General features: G+C 36.6%; 1 protein-coding gene across 2 annotated transcripts; it reads left to right on the top strand.

Moving 5' to 3' along the window:
* The first annotated feature begins 1,938 nt into the window (after positions 1-1,938).
* On the top strand, positions 1,939-22,037 carry HERPUD2 (HERPUD family member 2). 2 transcript variants are annotated; one of them, XM_062569554.1, is made up of 9 exons: positions 1,939-2,041; positions 2,284-2,620; positions 7,079-7,156; positions 10,447-10,560; positions 12,588-12,745; positions 18,437-18,559; positions 18,907-19,230; positions 20,500-20,614; positions 21,025-22,037. In XM_062569554.1, the coding sequence occupies exons 2-9, from the start codon at positions 2,474-2,476 to the stop codon at positions 21,184-21,186; spliced, it is 1,221 nt and encodes a 406-aa protein (XP_062425538.1). In that variant the 5' UTR covers positions 1,939-2,041; positions 2,284-2,473; the 3' UTR covers positions 21,187-22,037. The 2 variants fall into 2 exon arrangements, with proteins under 2 accessions (XP_062425538.1, XP_062425539.1); XM_062569555.1 differs by lacking the exon at positions 7,079-7,156.
* The last annotated feature ends 3,610 nt before the right edge of the window (positions 22,038-25,647 follow it).

The following is a 25,647-nucleotide window of genomic DNA, read 5'->3' as shown; positions in this document are numbered from 1 at the left end:
AATATCTCAAATGGCCTTTTGATGTGATATTTTGTAATAATACATCATGTATATTCAGCCAGTGTTGTCTGGAATGTAAAGTAGTGTTAACCTGTTTTTATTAGGTTATAGGGTTTAGTCCTGCGATGAGATCCCTACAAGTACATATCTGATCCTGTGGGCCTGTGCACAGCATACAGATCTGCTCACACAGCAAGCGTAACATGCAGTTTCTAGAACAATACCACACAGAGATTTTACTGCTCTCAGGAGATTTCTCAGTTTTCCCAGCTCCAGAGTTTTTTACAGCAGCTGGTGTGTGTGTTCTAGAAATATTACATGTATGCAGAGTGGCAAATAATAAAACAATAAAATTGCAACCGTCCTAAATGCAAAGTTTAAAACTTACCATTTATTTTGCTTTTTGTGTATCAGTCCTTGCAAGTGCTCCTCCAGCCAATCCATTTTGGTGCATCGGCACTATCTACAAGTATTTGTCCAGTGCTTGGGAATTCTACTGTATTCTTGGAAATTCTTGGGCATTCAAGTTACGTGCCCTGGACAGCATGTCTGGAATTTCAAGTGCAAATAATTGTTCTTATATAACAAGCGAAGGAACTGGGAAACTGATGCAAGTATGTTAAATATTACATTTGAAGGTGTTGTCAAGTACCAGTTGCCCACATTATCACTTGATAATATGCACAATAAGCTATGGCAAGGGTAACAGGTGCTGTGGAAAAACTGAGGTCACACAACCCACGCAGAACACGAGGCTTGCAAAGGAGTAAGTTATGCAAGCGAATAATTGAAAGTGAAGAACTAGCAAAATCAAGACTACTTTCTCTGCTTTTGCATGTTCTCATGTTAACTGCTGTGTGTACCCTGGTTTTATTTAACAGAAAGAATTAGGTCCCTGGTGCTTATGATATTCCTTCAGGCTCTTCTTTTTATCCTTCCCTTTAAACCCTGGTGTTCCTTAGGGTCACCTCTTTACCAGCAGCTTTCTGTGTCTCACTGCTAGTTCATACTGCAGCCATTAACAGGGGTGATTCCCTGGCATTAAAAAGTCACTGCCTACCTGAAAAAACAGACCTGTCTGAAACTCTTGTGCCTTCCACACCGTTTGCTGGATCTTTTCAACAGATACTATAACGTATTTTTGTTCATAAGCAATTTATTGGTTTTATTATCTAATTAATAACTTCCACTGTAGAGATCTTCAACAGCAATATTACGAACAGAAGCATTTTTCCCTTCCTCATTGTCAATTTTTGTCTGTAAAAAATCAGGTTCTACTTTTAAAGGGTTTTCTTCCCAGAAACTAAAAAGCACATAAAATGACGGCAAGTTTACAGTGCTAATCTAGGACTTTAGAAGCTTGTCTTATGATGTCAGACAGGTGTCTTTTGTGTGACAGTAGGCTAATCTCTTTCTGCCCCTTAATTCCCTTAAAACAGTACATTCTGACCTCACAGGACGGTGGCGGCCAAACGGGGACTCTGAGCTGTTCCCACGCAACAGCTAATAACATTTCAGCCTGCTGATTAAAGTATTTAACACTTCTGTTATCAAGACTGGCTGGTGAATCAGTACCTTGAGGCAAGAGCTTTGCCGAAATCCCTCGCCCCACCACCATCCCAACGCAAACTGCCATTTCAAAACGCCGGAAACATCGCCTGACTACAGGCCCTTTCCCTCCCGCCTTTCTTTTCTAAGATTCACCAGGCAAATCTCTGTAGAGCAGCTAAGCCGTCGGGCGCTGCGTGTATACACGCACAGCCGCAGCCCTCAGCGGGGCAAACCCCCGCCGCCGCCCCGCTAACGGTAGCGGCCCCCCCGCAGCAACCGCCCCCGCCGCGCGAGGGGCGGCCAGTGCGCGTGCGCAGTGCGCCGCGGCCGCGGGGCCTGCGGGCGCCCCCTAGCGCCGCGCGCGGGGAGCCGCGGCGGCGAAGGAGGGGCGCTTCGCTTCCGGTCTCCATTTTACGCAAAACGACTCGGCGGCCGGAGGTCGAGGCGGTACTGGCGGCTGTGGGGTCCGGCCCGGGCGGGCTTGTTCTGGGTAACGGGCTGTCCCGTTTCCTCTTCTCCTCCCCCCCTTCCCCTCCGCTTGGGGCCGCGGCGGGGGGCCGGGGGTGCGTCCGTTGGCCTGCGCGTGGGGGCGGGGGGCGCTCGGCGCCGCGATCTGCGCGGCGCGGGGCGCCCGTGGGCGACGAGCTAAATCGCCCTCTCCCTTCCTCCCTCGTTCCCTTCCTCCCTCTCTGCCTCGGCCCTGTGTTTCTGTCTCCCCCGCTTCGCGGACAGACCCCCCACGGCGGGGCCCGCGCTGCCCGCAGTGTGGGAGCGAGCGGCGGCGACATGGGCGCCCCCGGCTTGGGCAGGAAGCTTCACCGCGGACACTGAAACGGCCCCGGGCGTCGAGGGATTCAACCAACTTCGCCTGCCGGCGGGAGGGTGGCAGAGAAGGGGCGAGCAGGCCGCCCCTGGCAGCAGCATGGACCAGAGCGTCGTGAGTCACCCGGTGACCCTCATCATCAAGGCTCCCAACCAGAAATACACCGACCAGACCATTAACTGCTTTTTGGACTGGACCGTGGGCAAGCTAAAATCTCACCTCTCTAAAGTCTACCCCAGTAAGCCGGTGAGTTGTTGGCCAGCCAATTCAGTGAAGCAGAAAATGTCAATAGCCACTCTTGCAGATTTTAGAAAGAGCACCGTTTAGTTTTCTAAAGGGTGGTAATACTGAAGATGTTTATTAAATACTACATTAGTCTTCTCTTCAAAACTGGATTTTAAGTATCTCAGCTGAATTTAACAATAGTTTCTGTAAATGTAAGGATTCTGTCTAAAGTCATTACAGTGCTTACATGATACTACAGAAATTAAAGTATTTAGTGAGCTCACTGAGGGGTGGAACAAGTAGATGGTCATTTTTAATATTATTTGAAGCATGCAACTGAGCAAGCTCTGCAAAAATCTTTTTATTGGGAAGCCTATCTATTGAGGTTGTGCTAAAAACTGCTATGCTTTCTACTTCTTTATGCGCTTTTATGACAGCTCTGACTGTGTTTTGAAACTCTGTTACTGTAAAAATCCACTTTTGTTTGCTGGGGAAAATATGGTTTATTTCTAAGCTATTTCAACTCTAAATTTGAGAATTAAAGAGGCTATGAAAAAAATACACTGCTATAGAAAAATAATAATGTACAAGTTTAGAATGGCAGTTGAACACAACAGTATGTTTTTGTTTTTAGGGAAAATTTACAGGAAACCCTATGAAGGGAGTGATTTAACTTTGCCTTCACATTGCAGCAGCATGTGAGGTTGGACCTTGATGTAGAAAACATCGGGCAAAGTTTGCAATTATATTGTAAATGCTAAATGTACACCTAGTTCTACAGAAGAATTATTACTATTGTTAGTTTTATTTGAAAAACACTTCATAGGTAAAATAGTAAATAGTTCTGTTTGGAAGGGATTCCTTCCTTTTGGAGAGAGCAGGAGAAACGCAGTCACTGATACACTGGAGATCTGTTAGCCTGTAGTTTTTAAGAACTTGTGGATTTAATTATTGTTGTCAGTAATTCTCTCCTAAGAGAGCCTATCCACTTTAGAAGAAACAAATACAGTTTCACTTATTCCTCCCTAGAATGTCCTCAGATAAAATACTTGTGTGTGTTTAACCACTAGATTTCTGACGATTCCTATGATCTTGCTAGATTTGGCTTTTAGGAAGAATTATTAATGAAAGAGATTTTTATGTTGCATTGGTGGTTTTAAACAGCAGATTGACATCAAACTTAAATTTCCTGATACAACTTTTTTTCTGTTGAAAATTCATTCTTCCACGTATTTGTCATGATTAAAATGTACTTTAATTCTTGAGAATCCTCAAAATTATTTTGGTTTTGGATTAAAGGTGAGGGAGTTCTAGTGGAAGTTCTGTCAGGATTTGAGATTTCTTTTGGATTTACTGTACTAAGTATTTTAATTGGAACTGACACGGTATTTTGTGTTTTAACTTGAGAGGTTCGATTAAAAAAGTAATAGCATGAGGGAAAAAGTGTTTTATAGGGTGTCTTCTCTATGTTGTAAAATTGAAAAGCTTATATTTTGCCTTGGTATGTCTTGACCTAGAGTCTTTACTGCTCTTTCTAAGACTATTTAAACTTGTGCTGTTAGGAGCCCTTTTTAAAACCAGAACAGTGTCATAGGTTTGTCAGACAAATTTCTCCATTCCCTGAATATGCTAAGTTCTGGAAATAACTTATGTTACTGTGCTGTTTTAAAAGTGCAAGAGTACCTCAGCTCCCAGATACTCTACACGGATATTATGGTGTTCTTGAAGTTCAGGATACAAAACAGAAATTAGCTACCCTCAGTGCTTAAGTATAGTCTTTCAAGTTGTGTGTGTGTTGTACATTATTCTGCTATGAGTGTTTGTAAATTGGTGTCTTTTCCAATTAATAAACTGAGGAACTCTAAATAGTATCTTTAAATTTACTGTCTATTAAGAGCCTATCTTCAGAAAATGTAAAACAGACAAATGAAGTTAGGCTTTGAGACAGTGCTCTGTGTAGTTTTTCCAGATTAACTTGCAAAAATGATTTAGCTAAATATGTGTAAATTCCAGTCATAGGTATATTTAAATCTGCTTAATCATTATTAATGTTGATGTAGTTACTTTACTAAGCCACTGAATAAACTAGATGGGCTTAAATCAGTATTAAATGAGATTGTGGGCCTATACTGAGTTTGACATTTGTTAATTTTTTTTTCAACTGCACTAATTTTTGACAACTAGAGTACCATATTTTAGCATCCCTAGAAGAAATGTTTCTTCTTAAGAAAAAGAAAACTTTGAAAATAATTTGTGTCTCAGTTGGGTAGATCTTACATGTAAGTGCATTCATTGGTGCATCAGTTATGCCTGTAAATGTTAATTTAAAATACGTTGTTTCTCACTTCCTTTAGTGCCTGTCAGCTAGTGTATGCTTTGTCCACAGTTCTAACCAGCTGTGGTTGTTTAGATTTTTAATGCCTGTGGAAGAATAGCAGACAGACCGAGAAAGCAAACCAGTAGCTGTCCTGTCTCTAAAACTAAGGATAGCTTAGTGACAGACTGTTTCCAGAGAAGATTGCTACATGAGGTTTGATTTGGTTGTCTTAATAATATTCTGAGCATAGTTAACTTGGATCAAGCATTGCAGAAGGACTCTAGCTTAAAAAATGGGAAGAAAAACAGAACCCCAAAGCCTAATGATTTTTTAACTTAAAATATGTAACTTTTGGATTATGATCTGAAAACTCTTTCCCATCTCTGGTGTAGCTATAAACTATAAACTTCAGGTTACAGAGTCATTGTATGACTTTGTTTCTGAAACCATTCAATAATAATAATAAAAACCGTTCTGAACCATTCAATAATAATAATAATTATTATTATTACTAAGATGATGACTGCTTCCATCATGCTGAAGTGTTGCAGTTTAGCAATGAGCACATAGCTCCTTGAAGCAAAAAGTGTGGTAGGGAAGCTCCTCTAGCAGAGGATGAGTTGAATGCCTATTGCATTAACCTTGGGGTGTGTGCGAATTACTGTGTTTTCACATTTATCACCTCTTCTTCCATCTACGTTTAATACCTCTGCCCCAAATTTCAGAATTCCAGGTTGGCTTTCAACTCTAAGAATTCCAAGTGATAATTCCCGTAGTGCACAGTTAGGTATTTAAGTTGCATAGGGAGGAGTATGGGTTTAAGATCTCTTCTTCGCCAATTAATATCTCTAGCTCAATGTGATATACAGTACGCACTGTTTATTACTTCTTATTCTTTGGTTATGTAGGAAACTGAATTGCAATATGTGGGACTATATAGTAGTCTGCTCTGAGGGATCAGTTTAATCTAGCCCCTTTCTTGTCCGTAAAGTACTTGTATTAAGAAATCTGATAAGTTATTTACATACTTCAGTAGTTTTGGAGAAAGTATTTAATTTTATGGGGGGAAAGGAAGGTTCCTGTATAAGATGCTGCAGAAAAGAATCTGAATTTGACCATGGAAGAACTTGCGTTGTGAGTGGGGCAGGCAAAACAACTTCCCCAACTCCTTCGTTTTGGATGATAGTGCGCAGTGGTGGTTTTTTTTTTTCTTAAAGGTGCTTATCACAATTCTAGTTACTCTCCACAGAAACTATCTCAGGCCTCAAAATATTGTTTCTGAGACTTCTGGCTCCACTGATTGTTCCAGAGCAACAAGTTTCTTAGAGAAACCAAGGTTTTCTTTAATTTTGATGCCTACTGCAAGTTCCAGAATGGAATAGAAAAGAAAGTAGAAAGTGTTTCTTTAGTATAAGTGATCAAAACAGTTTTGTACTCTACGTGTCAGATCACCTACTAATTGTTTAAAGCCATGTATGTAATCATGAACAGTAGCATGAATTTGGTTTGAAAACAAACAAAAAAATCTTTAAGTTTGTACTACTTAATTCTTTGCTTAAAGTAGCCATAAATCTTTCTAGTTAAATAACCAGATTTTTTGGGGGTGGGGAGTGGAAATCAAGCAATGTTCTGTAAACTCTTCTGTGTTTGCTGAGTTACTGTAAGTTTGTAACAGATTATTGCAAGAAAAAATGTGTCAGGACTTCTGTGCAAACTTTTTTAAATCTTAGAGATATGGATTTCAGATTTTAATTTCTTAGTATTATCATGAATAAGACTGCAGAGTGAAGGGGTGGGAGAGAAAGAGGAGGGATGTAAGTAACTATTTGCATGATCGGAAATTTTTCGACTATTTCTCACTGATAATGCATGTCTATTCCACTGATAGGCTAGATTTCCTTTAGCATTTTGTTAGGCTAGTTCCCTCTTTCAGCATGTGTCAGTTACGTGGTTGTAACTGTCACAGCACTGTTGCTGAGTACATAACTGCAAAAGTTCTTTCAGAAATAATTTGAGAATTGGACTTGAAAAGCCTCTGAAATGTTTTTTAAGGCTGTCAGTGGTTGGAATATAAGGTATTTTCTCATCTGCAAATGTTATCTCCAGCTCTATATGTGTACAGCCGGAAAAATCTAAATTCCTTTCTTTGTCCCATCTCCTAGTCTACAAAGGATCAGAGACTGGTGTATTCTGGCAGACTGCTTCCTGATCATCTGCAGCTGAAAGATATTCTCAGAAAAGTAAGCCTTATATCAACACCATATGATACCTGAGCAAAACCAGTTTTTGGGAAATAGGAATTTAGGTTTACATTGTTAACTTCAATTTTTCATTGTTGTGTTAAGACTGGACTTGTTTCCAATCAAATAATGTTGATACATTCTGGAAAGTGTATTTTCAAGTATCCTTTGTTGTAGCACTACAATACTTGAAGACTTGGGGAGGTTTCCCATTGGTGGGAGAGGGAGTAGAATATGCAAGTCCTAAAAAAGTGATATGTAGCATAGAATAACTTTTTTGGACAATTCCTACTATAACGTAAACAGGATCGGTTAACAGATTCATGTTTGCTTGGGACATCATTTCATTTCCTGGACTTAAATCCAAGAATTTACATTAAAAATGTAACTTCTGAAGGAAAACTAATACGTTTATTTGTAGAAATAGACTTTCAAACTCCTGTATGCTTTTGCTGCGAAAGCTGTTTGCTATCCTGCCTCTATTCTTCAGATGTTAACTGTTCCTGCTCATGTTTCATGTTCATGGAAGTTTGTTGGTACTTCCTTTTCTTTTTCTTTTCTTTTTTGTTTGTTTGTTTGTTATTTTGCTTTTTCATTTTGGGGTAAAAAAAATTTACTAATCTAATTTCAGCTTCTTTAGACAACATACAAATTAAATCCAAATCCTAACTACATATGACATCCAATTTAGGAAATCTTGAAATACATGCACCTAGTTCTCATACAGGGTCAAATGACCTTGATCAATGCTCCTGAGAAATGGGCATTTCATTAAGTTAGTAAAGGTCTTTACAAGTGTTATAAGATGATGTTTAGTGCAAATTATCAAGAAATCTTTGTTTCAAACTTTGTTAGCAGAAAGCATAGTGTATCTTTAAACTCTTTTGTAAGCAGATAGGGATGCACTGATAGCTATATTTTCAAAGTATTTCAAGTCATTAAGCAATCAGTTTTTTAATTCTACAGAATATGTGAACTCTGTGATGTAGCACCAGAGTGTTGGTGATGATGCTTTTTCTTTTGTGAGTTATTGGTGTTAAAATCATAAAATCAGCCTATAGGCTGCAAAAATAGATTACATTTAGTATTTAATATGCACAAAAGTTTTTTTTTTTTTTTTTTTTTTTTTTTTGTAGAAGAATAATGCTTTATAGAACTCAGTCTCCTACAGAGTGTGCAACTGAAATACCATGATAAATATGAAGAGGCTGATGAAGAAGAATCTTGGATACTGTTTATGCTGACTAATGCTATTTTTCCTTTTTAATCTTGATTTTGAAATAGTTAAACCCAAACTAATAAAACCTGATTAGAGTAAGTGATTGAAGTATATTTTGTCTAGTTTTATTAGAAAACTGGAGGTTCGGTTGGCCTGCCTGCAACAGATTAATTCTAGGAAGAGTGCATGAGGTTTGATTCCAACCTTGTTCATGAACTAGAGGAGAGGCTTGCCTAACTAATGTTGTCTTCATTTACTTTACAGGGGAAAAGTTTGTTTTATTTTGCCTTTTTTAAGCATTTTAATAGCTTGCCTTTAATGACCTTGGGTTTAGTTAAAGGAATTTAATGAATTTAGAAACATACTCATTTGCTCTTACTGAAATGATAAAGATCTGTGGTGGGAAAAGAAGAGCTCTTTGTGCTTAGGCTTTTAAGAGTTTCTAGGAAAAAAAGTATGATTACTCTTAAGCTCAATCACACACTCTGCCGTGTTCTTCCTACTTGATTCCTGATACTACCTGGAGATTTAACAAATGTCTCTGCAGTTAGTTCTGTGATACTTGCTGTTTGTTGTTGAGTGATGTTGTTTAACTGATACAAAGTATCTGGAGGTAGGAAATCTGGGAGTCTATAAGCATAATGCTGTCTGACACATCACGTATAAATAAAAATATATTACAATAAATAACTATTGCCTTGAGTAAAGTTTTACGCTTTAAGCTTGCAGGTAATTTATCTAGCTTGCTTTGTCTCTCTAAGTGGTTTAAGTTTTTCTACATAAAGAAGATAGCTAGCTAGGTTAAAGGCTTTTGAGTTGGTCAGAATGCTAATCATCTGTGTTTGGTGCTCTCTGATCTTTGCTTGCTATTACTGGCTAGTAAGAAATTCAGTGTTGCACTTAGTATAACAGTGAGGTATGCATGGGTGTAGGAGCAAACACATGGAGGAGCAAAAGGAGCGTGAATGTGGATTGGCTACGCTAGCAGGAATAGAGTGTTATATAAAAGCAGCTGTCCGGTTTTCTTTATTCCCAGAAATTCATCCTTAATAGTTAAGCATAGAGAAGTATTTTTTTGGCTTTTTTTTCCACAAAGTTAAAAAAAAAAAAAAAAAAAAAGTTTCAAAATGTCTACTCACTAAAAACTGCAACTTAATTGTGTATCACAGTGTGTTCTGTGACTTAAGAAGATGGCAGCTGTGTTTTGATTGGTGGATTTTCCTTGTTTCTTCTCCCCTGCCTGGTGCACTGTAGAAGCTGTAGAGTGCAATTCAAATACATAGTTCTGGTTTTTGTTGCTTTAGCCATATAAGCTTCATGCATATTGATCTGGTGGTGTTTTTTTTTCATTTGATATAATGAACTAGATGTAGATTATGAAGTTGTTAGGGCTCCATATTTGAAAAACAGCATATTCTTGAAGAATTGGCATGGACAGATCATTTATTTTGCTTTGGCTTCAAGTGGTGCTGCTATTTACCTTCCTTTCAGATATTTTGGAATACTTGAGTTGTGTACAGCACTTTAAAAAAGTAAATTTGAGACTAGCTTAAGAGTAGAAGGGGGTGGAAGCAGCAGCTGGTGTATTTTTCTTGTCTTGGACTGCTCCTGGTCTTTTTTTTTTTTTTTTTTTTTTTTTTTTTTTTTTTTTTTTTTTTAACCTTGATGTCTTTATTGACTAACACTCTTCCTTAAATCTTAGCACAAATGTAAGCATTCTTAACTTAGATTAACTTAGTTGAGATTTTCCAAAATATTTCAATATGAGGTGAAACTTGGGCTATGCTTCCTCATGTTTCTCTGTGTGGTCTTCTATTGGTTCTGCCATGCGGCAATTTTAGGGAAAACCAGGAATAAGCAAATGTTATTGTAGAGAGCTGCTAAGAAAACATGAGTTTTGAAACACGGAGCTTCTCTTGTATTAGGCTAAGTTTTGCTTTGTGGTTTCTTCATTTTGTATAACACTTTCTTACTGATTACGAACTGGACTTTGAAAGTGGATTTTTAAAGAAAGTTTTTTACTTGCAAATTTCTCATGTTGTTGCTTCAGCTCTTTTTTTTTTTTTTTCAGCAAGATGAATATCATATGGTTCATCTGGTATGTACTTCCCGGACACCCCCAAGTTCTCCAAAACCTGACACCAGTAGAGAAGGCCGTGGAGTTTCAACATCCAGCAATAGCTCAGTGAGTATTTTTTTTAATACCCAGGACATGGATTTCTTCTACCCTGAGGAAGCTTTCCAGTAATTCCTCTTTTAGTTTTTAAAACTTGACTGTGAAATAACATGATGAAAGTACAGCCTGTGATACGCATTTGTGCAATTAGATTAATGATTTAAGGATGTCACTTTAAATAAACACAACCCATATTCGTAATGTAACACAATTATGTTTATTATATGATTAAACACGCTACTTTCTCTAAGCTACTCTTTTTTTTAACATGTTTTATTTATGGAGCAGTATGTTTTTTTTCTCTCCCTTTCCCCATATGTTTAGTAGAAGTTGAGGAGTGGATTCAGACATTTTTCAGTTAAAGTTCTTGTTTAGTGGAAACCAGTACTCCAGAAGAGGCCAAAGCAATGTCCTTGTTGTGGGAAGGGCAGGTGGAGCTTGGCCACAGTTCATTCAGAATGACAAGAGTTGGCCAATACTTAGGTAGCTTTGAAGTAGTTGTAGTGTTTGTAGTCTGTGAGGTGGTGAGGATTGGAAAGATTTTTATTAGGTCAGCTGTTTACAGAGCACTCTTGTTCTGGGTTATCTATCACTTTTCTAACAAAACTGCAGTTAGTATTTCTGATGAATTACTCATCATCACTGTGACTCTCTTGGCTTCTTCCAGAGGTGATAGTATCACTAAGTGACCCTTGAAGGTTAGTCAGAGAAGAATACAAATAGTACTTAGAGTAGAATGCAAAACTATTGTAGGTACTTCCATTTGTGGTATTTTGATTGTCAGCACACAGGCAATACCTTTTCAGTAATAAGCTAACTTTCTTTGCTCTTCTGTTGATAGAGTACTGTTTGAGACTGCTATGTTGGAAATTTGAGCAGTTTAAGCAATAGTAGAGGGTAGATAGTGATTACATTATCTTTCCAAAAATGATATAATTGTTTGCAAGCAGGATAAGGGGGGCTTGCTTTGTGATTATTTTATTGCTACGTAGGTGAGATGTAAATGATGTGTTTAAATGACTGTATACTAATGGCTCTCTAAAACAGTCAGTAATATACAGTGCTAAATTCTTAATACGTTGAAGGAAACAATTCCAAAGCGTAAATGGCCTTTGTTCTTCCATCTTTTTTTTTCCCCACTGTCTAGTGGTAAATTTTTCTTGTTTTCCTTTGTAGGGCAAATGTGATATGGATGTCTTAAGTAATTGCAGCTCCTCACTTCCTGAGTTGTCAAAGTTGAAGAGGATTTTCTGCTGAATAAACATTACAGTAACATTTAGAAATAGGATTTGGGGATTTATTAAAACTAAAATAATGCATCTTTCTGGCAAAATTATAGTCTTGTTATGGTGACAAATAATCTAGGAGAGCCAGCTGTCATTCTACTTCTAGATAGATAAGTATCTATCTTGTAAAACACTGGATGTCTGAAACTCTAGTTTCATAAATGTTTTGGGGAACCTATGAAGTTTCTAGCTGCTTCTCTATTCTCTACCCCCACCCATATCAGTTGGCATAGAAATTTGGATTGGGCAACTGGCACAGTGGAAAGGATCGTGATTAGAAGGGTAGAAGGGGAAACTGAGGACAGGGACAGGAAGGGTAGCTTTAAAGCTACTGCAGGACTACATTCTCTGAATGTAAAGCTATAGCCTGAAGTTGCAGTTAGTTTAACGATAGCTGCTGCTAAATATTCTTTGAATTAAGCTTTAGTTTGGTCAGGCTTTTTTGAAACTTTGCCCAGTGACTTGTGGTTTTCTCTGGGAGCTATGAAGTGTTGAGTCTTTCTTTAAACTTCACTTTCTTATATGTGTACCCAAGTGGCAGTTTTGACTTTCTGTTATAACTGTAGGTTTGCCAGAAGCAATAAAGCCCCACTAACCTTGCCTGTTACTATGTTGCTTATATACACAACTCATGACAAAACATAAAAGCAAATAGGTTTTTAAGACTAAACAGTAAATCTTACAACTGTGGCAAAAAAATCCCCAACCTCACATTTTTTTTCTTTCTTTCTTTCTTTTTATTTTTAAAAGAATTTGGACCATTCTGGATCAACTGCTGCCTCACCCACAAACCAAGAATCTCCGTCTCCATCTTTGAACACTAGTACAGATGGAATGAGGCATCGTAATGTTCCACAAGCACTAAGCAATCCCATACCAAGCCACCAGTTCCCTTATTTAATGCAAGGGTAAGTGAGACTGAAGTAATCCTCAGCTCTTTGATATTCTGTCAGCTCTTTGATATTCTAAAGTATTTTTAGATGTCTGATTACAATTAAATTTCTTTCACAGTCCACAAAATGATTAGGCTACTTCATTTTGAAGCCAACATTCATATGAAAAATGTTTCTAAATATGATGTAAATGTTTCTAGCCAGGAGTCACTCAAAGTGAGTTTGGTACCCTCCTCCTCCCTCCCTCCAAGTTGTTTTTTATGTTTTCTTTGTGCTTTCTGCCCTTGGCTTTTTGTTGATAGGTGCAGTTGTAATATCTCATAGATGCACTTACTAATATAATTAATCAAATGATTGCTTTTGGCTACTCTTTCTGGTCTGTTATATTTTAATATGATCATTAAGATTAAAATCTTATCGAAATATGGTGGTTCTTAGCTTTTGGCATGTAAGAGCTTGTAATGCTTCACTTGTCCATATTGGATTTAACAGTAGAAATGATGTGTAGGTGTTTTGAGTAAGTGTGAATCTACGAGAGAATTTCAAGTATTTGCATGCTCACATAACAGAATGAAATGTAGCCAGTGTACTTTTCTAGATTAGATCTGTTGTTGTGTAATTTCCAAGATTATATCTTTTTTTTTTTTGTGAGCGTAAAATGCAGCATTAAGAATTTTTAGCCCATGTAACTTTTGCAGCTTCTTAAATATTCTTTGTTGCTTCCAAGGGGAAAAGAGGAAGATGGTATGTTCTGATTTGATAGCTGTAATGCCCTCAGGGGACACACTTTCAAGATTTGGCTCTGAAAAGGCATTTTTCCCAGTCCTGTGTATTTTCCAGTGATTTTTATTTATGTATTTATTTGGCAGGAGGTGGAGGGAGCGAATGGCAGAACAAAAAATTAAGAATCTGCTAACAGATTAATGATTAATTCTTTTACTGGAGAGGCAATAGTTGTCAAGAACTGTTAAAGATCAGTTCAATCACTCTTGCTAGATTTAATCTAGACTTTACTAGTCTTACTTGCTACTTTTCATCTTTAATTCTTTCAAATCCTCTTCATTATTTACATGAAATTTATTCTCTGCTAGGAGGAAATCACCTTTGCAATGACAGGGGCACTCATTATTCTGACTACATCAATCTTTGCAAAAACAATTATTTGCCTTTCTGAGAAAATTAGGTGAGACTAGGTTGACTGTCAGGGATACTGTTCTGCTTACTGTAAATTCATTCCAGAAGCTATTTATTGCATGTTGTATAAATTACTAACCTGTAAGAGGTTTTATCTCATCTTTTCATGTAAACGTGCTAGGTACGAGCTTTTCATCAGTATGTACGATGAACAAAATAGATTTTGAACTTCAGATGACAGAAATATTGATTCTTCTCACCTGTATTTTAATACAGACTTTTTTTTCAGCTGACTAATTTCAAATGCATTGCTATATTTTAAAAAAGTGGTAGGTTTTTTTTTAGCAGCTAGTGTGGATTGAGAGGAGTGGATCTACAGATCACTGAAGCAGTTGGTGCTGAAAACATGACATCAATGCTGAACACATTTCAGGGCTTTCTATCTTGTTTGGACTATTTGTAGCTTAGTCACCTGGAGTGGATGCTCCTTTGTTGCTGAAGCGCCTTAGGAGTGTACTTAAATCACATCTTTTAGTTTAGTTTCATCCAAAAGGAATCCAGTTCACGATCCAAGAGTGTTCTGTGGCATAACCAGAAGTTTAATAAGAGGGAATGATTGAGAGATTTGCTTCAAGAGTGCAGTTCAGATCCAAACGGAAATATCAACATAATGCACCCTAAATGATCTTAGATCTTTTGCATAGAAGTAATTTAACAGAATGCTATCAGAGCTTCAGGCAGACTTTTGCTGTAGGCTGCTGGGCACTGGCTCTGCTCCACTCTCAGAAGTCAGTCAGTCTGAGCCAGTGCCTGCTGTAGTCTGTCATCTTCTTGAAGCATCCTTTTCAGTGCTTTCAGTACTCTGTACCAGATAGTTGAATGCATATTTCTTCCTACCCTGGGTCACTGCTGCCTGTATTCCAGCATTAATAAACCTTAGCACATAAGTGGGGGCAGTGAAATCTAACTTTTAATGTAATTTTTTTTACAGAATGAGACTTGTTAGGAACAATCAAGATTAGAAACTGGAATCTGTTTTGCCATGTGGATTTTTTTTTGTTACTGTTCCATGACCAAATACTCCTCCTGTAGCTGCATGATGAGCTGGAGACTCTATTATTGAAAAAGTCTCCAGATACTTGAAAATGTGTGCAAGGGTTAGTCTCCTTGAGTGTTTTGTAACACTGTCATTAGTAACAACAATTGGTACAAATAAGTAATCCAAATGTTAAGTAATTAAATGTGATTTTGCTGTTTGTTCTTGGAGCAGAGTTTCAGTGTGTGAGTTGTATACCCTCTGGGAAAATAGCTAACTCAGGTTGTTAAAACCTATTTCTTTGTAATATTTTAGAATTACGCTTTGAAGTTTTGTAAACACAGTTTTTCAAACACATAGATTTGAGATGGGAATGTGGAAGTAGTTTAAGCCATTATATTGCTATGCAGAGTAATAAGTTATTGTCTGCTTCTATGGACTTAGTCAGGGGTCAGAGCCCTGTTGTGCTACAGAGGTATAAACAGAGAACGTGAACTCAGTTCTGAAGTGGTTTGCATTTCAGCTTAGAGAATACTTGAAAGCAAAAAAACAGATGAGGAACATCAAGATAGTAAGATTATTTGTCAGCGTGAGCAGCTCACCTAATAAAGCTGTTGTATGCATAATAGCTAGTATTGTTTAAAAGTGAACAAGATGGCATATTAGCAACATATACAGTATGTTTTGGCTTCATCAATAGCCTGTGTTTGCTGTATGTTTTTTTTTTCTTTAAAAAAAATTTAAAATTCAATATTGGAATAGCACTAAAAGCTAGTGTCCAGGTCTTATATGAGACTAATAGTAAATGAGATTTCTCTCATTATGGGTCAAGATCATTAAACAAATGCAGTGATGCAAAATGACAAAGTTTGAGCTTATAAATTGGGATAAAAAGTCTCCTTTTTTTCCCCCCAATAATGGTGTCATAGTAGAGATACTGCACAGTAGTTTTTAACTGTAAAATGTTACCCATTTTAGAATAACTTTTTGGAAAGGTTATTAACTTACTTTAGGTTTCTTCCATATAACAAAAGTAGTGAATTCTGATTTTTTTTAAGCCATTTAAGGAATAGTGTGCCTCTTCTCAGAATATTGTGAAACTACTTCTGCATTTGAAGCTTAAGTCTGTTTTCTGACTATTCTTCTGTTGTCTGCACTGCTTTGTTCTCCATTTTTTAGAATACTTTTGCCTATCCAGTTTGTTTCACTGCTCTTCTGCTGTTGCTGCCATTCTCTTGAATTACTTTGCTTCCTGCCTATTTTTCCTGCTTTTGGAAAAAGATGAGAAGAAAGCATGTGCTACATTCCTTTTTTCTCTTCTCACTGAAATGACCTCTGCTAGATTTAGAGTTGCTTCTGAGTTTCAAAAGCAAAGTTAATAGCCTGCCAGCTGTAGTAGCTATGTAATTTACACCATCTTCCTCATTATGTTTTTTGATAAGCAAATAAAATGCTTATCCACTATTTAGCATTTTAATGTAGAGACCAGTTTTTTTGACATTGATGTTGACTTTATTTCTCGTTAAACATTTTCAAAATCTGATATCATTTGCTTCTCAGAAAGTCACATCTCCTAGAAAACAGTAAAAAAGTGTGTATATATAATCTGTTGTGTGTGTATGTATTTTTTATATATATATATATATTTTTTGAATGTGAAAGGAAAGAACATGACATAACTGAAGTCTTTTTGCTTGACCACTTTTTGTTCTACACTTTACCCTTAAGCTTTGAGATGCTGAGAGAACAACTTTGGAAAGAATTTGGAAGAAAGTGGAGATTCAAATCCTCTAAGTTTCTAAAAGGCATATTTGTGAGGAAGGGCAATTAGAATAAGCCTCCCAACTTTTATTGAACTCAACTTGGCAGTTTTAAAGAAAAACAACCCTAAAATCTTTATCTGATCAGAAAAAGAACGGTTAAATTCCTGTAGAACTCACTCTGCCAAGTTCTTAAGGTAACATTGCCTTTCAGTGACTGAGCTGGGGAAACATTTGTTTTGGAATGGTGGTTTTACTTATTCTTATTCCCATACCATAATCCACCTGGTTGAAATTGAGATAGTGCTCTGTGATTTGTCATGATGTGGTGCTTAAAACCTATGTAGAATATTTCAATTATCTTTACATTGTCAGAGTCAAGCGAAGGGTAAGTATTTTATGAGAAATAAGACTCCTCTAAAATTCATTGCGTTAATTTAGGGGGATACAACAATCACATTTTTAAGATTTGTGGCCTTAAAAGTGTGATTTTTTTTTTTCATTCTTGAATAGGAGCTTGATAGCTTTACTGCTCAAACATGTTAATTTTTCAGAAATTAGTCACATTAGCAAGGCTACCAGTTCACACTTGAAATTTACAAAAGAAATATAGAATATCGCTTACATCAGTCTCATTTTGTTTGTGATGTTAGGAAAGTAGCTTTTGCTTTGTTTTTCTCTCTTTTTTAACTGTTGTCAAAACAGGTAATGGCTACAAAAATAAACTGATTTTTAGTCAAGTCAGAGTTGAATGGCAGACTCTTGTTCAAAATTGCAGTGAAATACTCACTTTTTCATATATAAGATGGAAACAGATTTTAATGTCTTCTTCCCATCTTTCTTTCTGGGCATGTTTTGTATATCTGGATGCCTGGTAGACTAATGAAATCTCTTGGTGATATCTTTGCAGGGAGTCCCTTACTTAGGGAACAGGTGTAGTCTGCAGTACAATTACAGCAGTCTCAGCTTTTACTACCTGCAGTCTGAATAAACTTTTCTTCATGCTTTATACTCTCATGCTGTCCTGAAAGATGTCCTGGTTTACTACAGTTTACTACATCAAAATCTTGGGGAAAAGAGTTGGAAATCTTGCCAAAACATGCTATATACTCTAGGAGGTAAGAGAGGCTAAAAGAAGTTTAAAAGCAGACAAAACAAAACCTAAAACAGATGTAGGAGCTGTATCTCTTGCATGTGAATTTGTGTTAAAAGCTTGTAGGGCAGAGGATCCCTTTTGCACAAAATAGTGAGTGAGGAAAGTAATGTGTTTACAGTGTTCTGTCAGCTGTGGTCTTCTGAAGCTGAATCTGAAGATGAAAGATGAGTTTATTGTCTTTACTCATGTTCAGGTCTTGATGTCTTTGATCATTGTGGTGTTTCAGATGTTACTTCTAAAAGCTGTAGAAGTTAATGTGTTTTATAGCTCCTGCAGTGCCTTTAGGGAGTGACCTCTGAACATGCAAGTTATTATATGAAAGAATTTCTGCAGTTATAGACAAAATCTTGATGAACTTTTAATGTAGTTTTGTCACAGTAGCAAGAGAACTAACTACAAAAACATGCCTTTTGTATAGAAATAACTTCATCTATTCTTTTGCATGAAAACGAAGTACTCTTTGGAATGGGTTGGATAATCTCACTGTATGTTTCAGTTACGTTGAAATTACATTATTGTAGAGGAACAAATGAGAAGAAAAAGTGCTACTTTATGTTTAATACTAATGGATTTTTTTTTTAATGCGACAATTACTAAAACTCAGTGTTTTCCTTTTATAGCAATATAGGCAACCAGTTTCCAGGCCAGGGTGTTCCTGTTGGATTTCCTATGTACCCTGCATTCAGTCCCTTACAGATGATATGGTGGCAACAAATGTATGCACGTCAGTACTACATGCAATAGTAAGTTGTTCCATGTATCTTTCTTAGATAGTACTGAGCTACACTAATGAAAGGAGGGTGTTAAACACTGAAATGTTGTACGTAGGATCAGAATGTCCGTGCTTCTTTTTTGTGGCTGGGCTGTTTTATGCAAATAATCTTTTTCAGCAAACTATAAAATTCAGTTTTGGATTGGAATTAAATGAATGTTTTAATAAGCAAACATTTTTTAAAATTACACTTTTCCCTTATCTTTGTATTATATCTGGAAATTTTTCTTCAGTTGATGCAGAGAAGAAGACAGATTAGGTTTAAATGTTGTGATGCATGTTTTCTTGACAAACCAGTTTTATATTTAAATTTTTTAGCCAGGCTGCTGTTTCAGCACAAGTGACTTCCAACACTGAGCCAGTGAGATCTGCAGTTGCCCAGGCTGTAAATTCAGAACGTGCTCCTGCAAATGAGCCCGCAGCAGTGCCAAATGTAGCCGTCCAGGAGAACAGGCCTGTAAACCCAAATGTCCAGATGAATGCCCAGGGAGGGCCAGTAGTAAATGAGGAGGACTTCAACCGGGACTGGCTGGACTGGATGTACACATTCTCTAGAGCAGCTATTCTTCTAAGCATTGTATACTTCTATTCTTCCTTCAGTCGATTTGTCATGGTAATGGGAGCCATGCTACTGGTTTATTTGTGAGTACAACAGTTAAGTACAGCTGCAGATCAGATGCATGGAGTACAGTGTTGATGTATAACCCATTTAAACCTTGAAATATTACTCAAATAAAAATTTTAAGTACTATTACTTTAAGGTATAGTACACACAAATTTGAATTTCAAACAAGCAGATGAGCTGATTTGAGAAAAATTTATTTAAAACAAAACAAACAAAAAAAAGCCTCAGATTTTTACAGTAAGTTGGGTACCATTTTTTACCAAAAACAGTACTTCTAGTTGATGATGATGTTTACAGATCAGTATTTTAGACTTTGTAGACTTTTGGGATGGAAATATAAAAAGCGAGGGCAGAGAAGTTGTTAATATAATTAACTCAAATGTATGCTTACATAAACTTAAAAAATTACTTGGATATGAAGGGAAAATTGCAGAGCTAAGCTCACTGGAACCTTAAAAGTACAGGATGCTAAATTATGTTAGCATGCTACTGTATCACTGGATGCTAGATTTATCAGAATTGCAGGGACTAAAAAAAAGATTTTTACAATGCATGTTAAAGATCTCTGCTCAGTTCAGTTAAGAAGTATCAGATGTTGTCATCACTTCACCTATATATGAAAATACTTTAGTGGTATAAATAGAAGTGGAAAATGGCAGTAATACTTGATATTTTAGACATTGTTCATGATGACATTCATTGCCAGTTCCCTTTATTTCCGAGTCTGATCTTTGTAACTTAAAGAATCTGTTCACAAGAGCTTTTTCTTTCTGATGCAGATAAGATAGAAGCTGAAATCAGAGTATAGACACTTGAAACTGTAGGAGAGGCTTCTTTAATTTAAAACAGTAATGTGCTTCGAGCCTTAGCTAAATTTAAATTATTTTTTCTGTGGAAAAATCTACTTTTAAACTATGAAACTTAATGTTACCCTGTGAAAATTAATAAAACTTAGATACTCAGATGGGGAGTGCTCCCTCTCCCCCCACCATGTATTCTGTGTATTTCTTCACCTAATCCTGCCAAACTTTTCATCTTCTAGAACAGTGGGCTGCAAACACCACGTCTTGAAACTTGCGGAGTGAACTCTTAGGATGGCTATTTTTTGATATCTGGGTTAATAAGAGTCTTTCTATCTAGAAATAACACTTCCAAGAGACTACATGCAGCCTCACTCAATTGAAAGTAGTTGAGGAACGTACTGCAGTAGGTACAGTAGCTGCAGCAGCAGATCTTTTCCTTCCCTTTGAAAGAGAGATTTTCAACTGTTCTATTTTATTAACTAGACACCAAGCTGGATGGTTCCCCTTTAGGCAAGAGGGAGGCCAACAACAGGCAGCCAATAATGTGGAAGTGAACCGTGATGGGCAAAATATAAATAATCCTGATCTTGAAGAGATGGTGAGTAGTAGTAGACGTTTTTTGAGACTTCTGTATGTTATGTTGTGAAGTATTTGTGACTACCTATTGATAGTACAAAACTAACTTGAAAAAAGCTGGCAAATGCAACTTTTCTGCAGTTCAGTAGTTCTGTTATGATTGGACAGAAATTCAGCTTTGTGAAATGTAGCTGGCTCAACAGGAAGGCTTTCAGCGTTTTTCCTGATGTTGTGCCTACTACTTAAATTTGATTTATTTTTTTAATCAGACAATTATTGTCTCTTCTTCAATGAAAACAATTTTTTTAATGCTAGTTTTTCCTCAGGAGGCTCTTTTGTGAGAAGTTATTAAATACAGAGAGATACAGCTGTTAGTTTATTTCAGAGCTCTGATATGAAGCAGTTGAATTGCTTTAATTTCTGTTTTTAAAGGAACGACTTATGGATGATGGGATTGATGAAGACAGTGGAGAAGATGCAGGTGAAGATGCCAATATAGAGCAGCAGCCTGGATTCATGGCTTCTGCTTGGTCTTTTATCACTACCTTCTTCACATCACTCATCCCTGAAGGGCCTCCACAGGTTGGCAATTAAAATACAAGAACAACTGTGCCAGGCAGCCTCTGTAGCCATACTTAGAAGTGGAGCAGATCCTAGAGGGTGTTTTAAATACAGTGCAATTTCAGAAAACCTATAAAGTTATCTTTTGATCATGGTGTACAAAAATGTGTATTTTTTTTCTTTTGGCTTTCTCATGCATTGAATATTTTAAGCACAAGTGGACTACTAAATGCTTTCTTTAAGATTCTTCTTTTTCTGAAGAACAAAATGTAAAGATATTGGTCTTCCATGTTTTATTTTAATTTCAAATATGTATTACACTGAGGCAAAAAGCTTGTACTTAGTCTGCACCATTATCTCTTTAAAGAGCTGTTAAAGTATGAATGTTCACAGATTTTTTTTTTCAAATACAGTCTATTCATCTGAATAAATTCAATGTATCTTGTGTTAGTTTTTGTAGGGTATGAATTCTTATTTGAGATTTTAAGTTTATCATTCCGGAAAGAATGCTATAAACATAAGGATTACTTGCTAATGGCATGTTGTCTTCGTGCCACAAAATACTAAGCCACTTCTCATCTTTAGAAAGCTAAAAGCTTTTTCTTGCAGTTACACTGTAGTTCCTTAAACCTGGAGATCTTTAACAGCTCTTCAAAGAGAATTAACAGTGATGGGATAAACATTAAATGTTTGATATTATACAGTACTTTTTTAAAAAATAGATGTACCTTGGAAAAAATGTAAATTTTTTTTTTAAATAAACACTGTTATGGTAACTCTTTTGGATGTTTATATGCATATTTGAATTCAAGCAACTCTAATAGTGCATCATTAAGGATGAGGGTATAATTTGAGATCAGAATAAAGTTATGGTGACATTACCTGTATTGACTAAAGTGGTCTATGTTTGTAGTGATGCATGTACAGTTACAAATGTGATCCCAATGTCAGGAATTTTTGTCTGTGGATTCTGAAATAATTGCCTTACCTAACTTTAAAATGATTACAGAGATTCTGTTCTTACTACCACTAAAAGAAAGCTTGTCCAAATTTCTGATTTCAAAATACAGGGCAAAGTTGTCAAATAAGTTTGAATGGAAAAATAAGGTTTTATTTTTTGCTCACTTGCATCTAACTGCCGAAGCTCTGCAGTGAACATTTAAGACTTAAAATAACTTCTTTAGATTTATACTTTGTAAAGCATTTGTCAGGATTCCCAGGCCTCGTTGAGATGTAGAATTTCAGTTAGAAAAACATTTTTCAATGATTTGAATTTAAAAAGCTTAAATAACATGTTTATTGAGTTGCAACATTGAATTGCAATGTTTACAGATCTATCAGAAGAGGAGAAATAGAAATTAATTTCCAAAAGCATCAATTATTTTATTTGCTAAGTAGGCAGCAGTGATGAATAAATCATGCCTAATTATGCTTTTTGACTCCTGCATTATTGTGGAGAGTTGTTCTCAATTTAGGTTCTCTTTACCACATGAACATAGAATGTACAGACCTTGTCCAAGAAATTTTGCCCTTTAAACTTAGACAGATTCAGCGTGACTAACATGTAAAAACTGTTACAGAATCTCTTCTACGTTTTAAAATGAATGGCACACAGTGGCAATATTAGATATCATAAGACTGATTTGTTCCTGGAATTGCATTGAAAGGGTTTCAGCTTTTTTGCATGTGTTCTTCGTGCTTTTTCTACAAGTTCACTTTTCTGTGTCTTGCAGATGGTACACCTGTAACCTGTACAGTTATGACCTGGTGTTATCCAGTTACTAACAGCTGTTAGTAGCTGCTTTCTGCCTTGGTGTTAGTTTGATTGTTGACAATCAGTAGACTAGATTTAAAAAGTTGCTCTTACACTGTTATCCCTGATCTTGATCAAAAGTGCACAGTTGTCACTGCTTGGTTGTATCCAGACAAGGAGAAATCTGAATATAAATAAGGTAAAATTGAGACTAATGGGGAGATCCTGGCAATTTAAGGAATATGCACCGAGTTTTACCTAGATCAAGTTATTGGAACAATAGGTTGAAGAACCCAGATTCCTGTGAGAATATTTTTAGATTATTGAACCTTCGTGCTTCCAGAATAGTACTGAGAAAACTAATAGGGTAACTGAGGCAAGAGATTGAGACCTGAAGGATGACCAAAAAAAATGAAAGAGTGGAAGGTAAAGGAAAAACCAGTGCGAAGAGCAGAAGGAGGAGTGAGTATAATCATGAATAAGTATGAAGCAAGGATCAAAGAGAAGGTTGAGATAAGAGAAGTACAAAATATTTTTTTCAGGAAAGGGAAGTGAACTTGATTTTAAAACTAGTCAGATTAGGTGCTTTTATTTAGAGGTTTTTGAACATTTCATATATAGAAATGAACAGTATGAAATATGTAACAGATAATGATAATAGGATGGACTAGAAGTGAAAAACCTAGAAAAACATGCTTATTTATGTTCTTAGTGTGTCTTTCTACAGGAACTGTTCTGTGGCATAAACCAAAACATTCGTACACTGCACCTATGTAGGCAAAGTAAATGCTAAGTTGTTGCAAATCTGTGACATGAGATAGAGCAAAAAGTGTAAAGTTTAAGGAAGTGTAAGATGTGCTACAGTGTTAATGTGAGCTGGTTCTGTAACATCTATACCTCATTCTCCTTTAATTCTTTGAATATAAAGTAACTTGAAATCTATAGCCTTTCCTTCACCTTACAGGAAGAGATGAAATGACAGTATCCTACACTTAAATGAAATTGGTATACCTAATAGCAGGTCTGTGCTAGCACATCCAACAGTTTCATGATATGTTAAGGCAGAAATAGACATGCAAGTTCAAACCATATTTCATCCTTTCTACCTGTTAGTGCTGCGAGGGGATGGATGAGATCACCAGCACTGATGCAGCAAATGTGTGCAAAGAATGTAAGAGCTGCTCTTTTGCATTATTTCTCAGTATTGTGCATATTCTAAAAAGTGGAGAAAGCAGTTTAAACTTTGATTTTTTTTTTTTTTTTTTTTTTTTTTTTAAATACATTGCTCTGTGGACCTTATGGTAGCATAACTGGTACGGCTGGGTTTTATAATAAAACTGATCCTAAAATTTTTAAAGGCTGTTGGAGGAATAGAAAGGAAGGAAGGTTTATAGAAATAGAAAGGAAGGTTTATAATTCTAGAATTTTACGTAGACTTTTTGTTGAAGCACTAGTTAATGTTAACTCTTGTCTTCATCCTCACATAGTTTCAGCTGTCCCAGAAATAAACTGAGGAAATAGCAGTCATTTTTGGAGTAGGGAGCTTATATTAGGGCAGCTGCAATTGTATTTTAAATCTCAGAGAGATGAAGTGTGCATGAGTAAGTAGGACAAAACTTACAGGAAAACTGTTGACCGTACTAACGCTGTTTATCAGCTTTGCAAAAATTCCAGGAGGGAGCGTGTATGTATGTGGAGTTTGTGACACAAAAAAATTTGAGTTGTGACTATGTTCATTTATAAAATCTGTTTATTCAGAAAAAAAATGTGCTGACCTTAACTTCTGGTTAGAAAGGAAAACCAAAACCTAGTACTTGTGCTAGCATGGTTAGGTGGCTTTCTGTAAGTGTTTTGGTTAGTAACTTGGTGCAAGGTTAAATTGTAGTAATAAAATAACCACAGTAATATGAAATTAAACTGCTGCAAAAAGAAAAGAGCAATATGTCTAACCGGTGAGAATTTTGATACTCTAAATTGTTAACCAAAGATAATTAAGGAAATTTGGAATACACAAATGAAAAAAGATACCTCGCATGTGATGAGGTGATTCTTAGGAGCCTTTCCATAGAGAGGTATTAATGCCACTCTATGCTGTAACAGTATGTGGAGTGCAAACAGGAACAGATGGAGAAACCTTGTTTAGACAGGAAAATGCATCAAGGTCGGCAGCATTTCTCATATACCCCACTAGATGGTGGTACAACTACAGCCGCTGCTACCACAACTGCATTGATTCAGAATTTCTGATACAAGAGTAGCTTGTTCTTTAGAGAGCAGTTTTTGAATCACAGTTTCTGGTATCATGACCAATAAGATCCTTGCTGGTGCAATCAGTGTTTTTGGTGATGGGAAGGAAGGGCAAGGTAATTCGAATCTGGTTTAGATAGCAATCAGCAAAAGTGATAGTGATAGGTGTGGAGAAAGTGCCGTTTTGGAGCAAAGGGGTCCAGAGTCCTGCTGGGCAAATATTTCAGAATATGAAGTGATGCACTTTATTATAAAAATTTATACAATCACTTGCCTATGCGCATGTTTTTCTTGTAATACCGAAGGGTTTGGTAATTCTTTTTATGCCTGGAATGTATGTCTTTAACATATTTCCATATCCCAGGTTTGTTTTAACGGTACACTCCTTAAAAAGCAAGCATGTTCTGTGCTTGTCCTGCATCAACGAGTCATTGAGGTTAGTAAACATACTGAGTAAACACTGTCTGCTTTAAAATATGTTCTCTGTCACTTTT

This window comes from Rhea pennata, chromosome 2 (assembly GCF_028389875.1).
Source record: "Rhea pennata isolate bPtePen1 chromosome 2, bPtePen1.pri, whole genome shotgun sequence".
Lineage (NCBI taxonomy): Eukaryota > Metazoa > Chordata > Aves > Rheiformes > Rheidae > Rhea > Rhea pennata.
The sequence above is the reverse complement of the archived record's forward strand: the minus strand, read 5'-3'. Positions and strand labels throughout refer to the sequence as shown.

What these genes read in the sequence shown, in the direction of transcription:
- HERPUD2 (XM_062569554.1), top strand. Translation starts at nt 2,474, where the DNA reads ATGGACCAGAGCGTCGTGAGTCACCCGGTGACCCTCATCATCAAGGCT. An exon ending in TTCCCTTATTTAATGCAAGG is followed by an intron (nt 12,746 to 18,436) that starts GTAAGTGAGACT and finishes TTCCTTTTATAG; the next exon opens with CAATATAGGCAACCAGTTTC. An exon ending in CGTCAGTACTACATGCAATA is followed by an intron (nt 18,560 to 18,906) that starts GTAAGTTGTTCC and finishes TAAATTTTTTAG; the next exon opens with CCAGGCTGCTGTTTCAGCAC.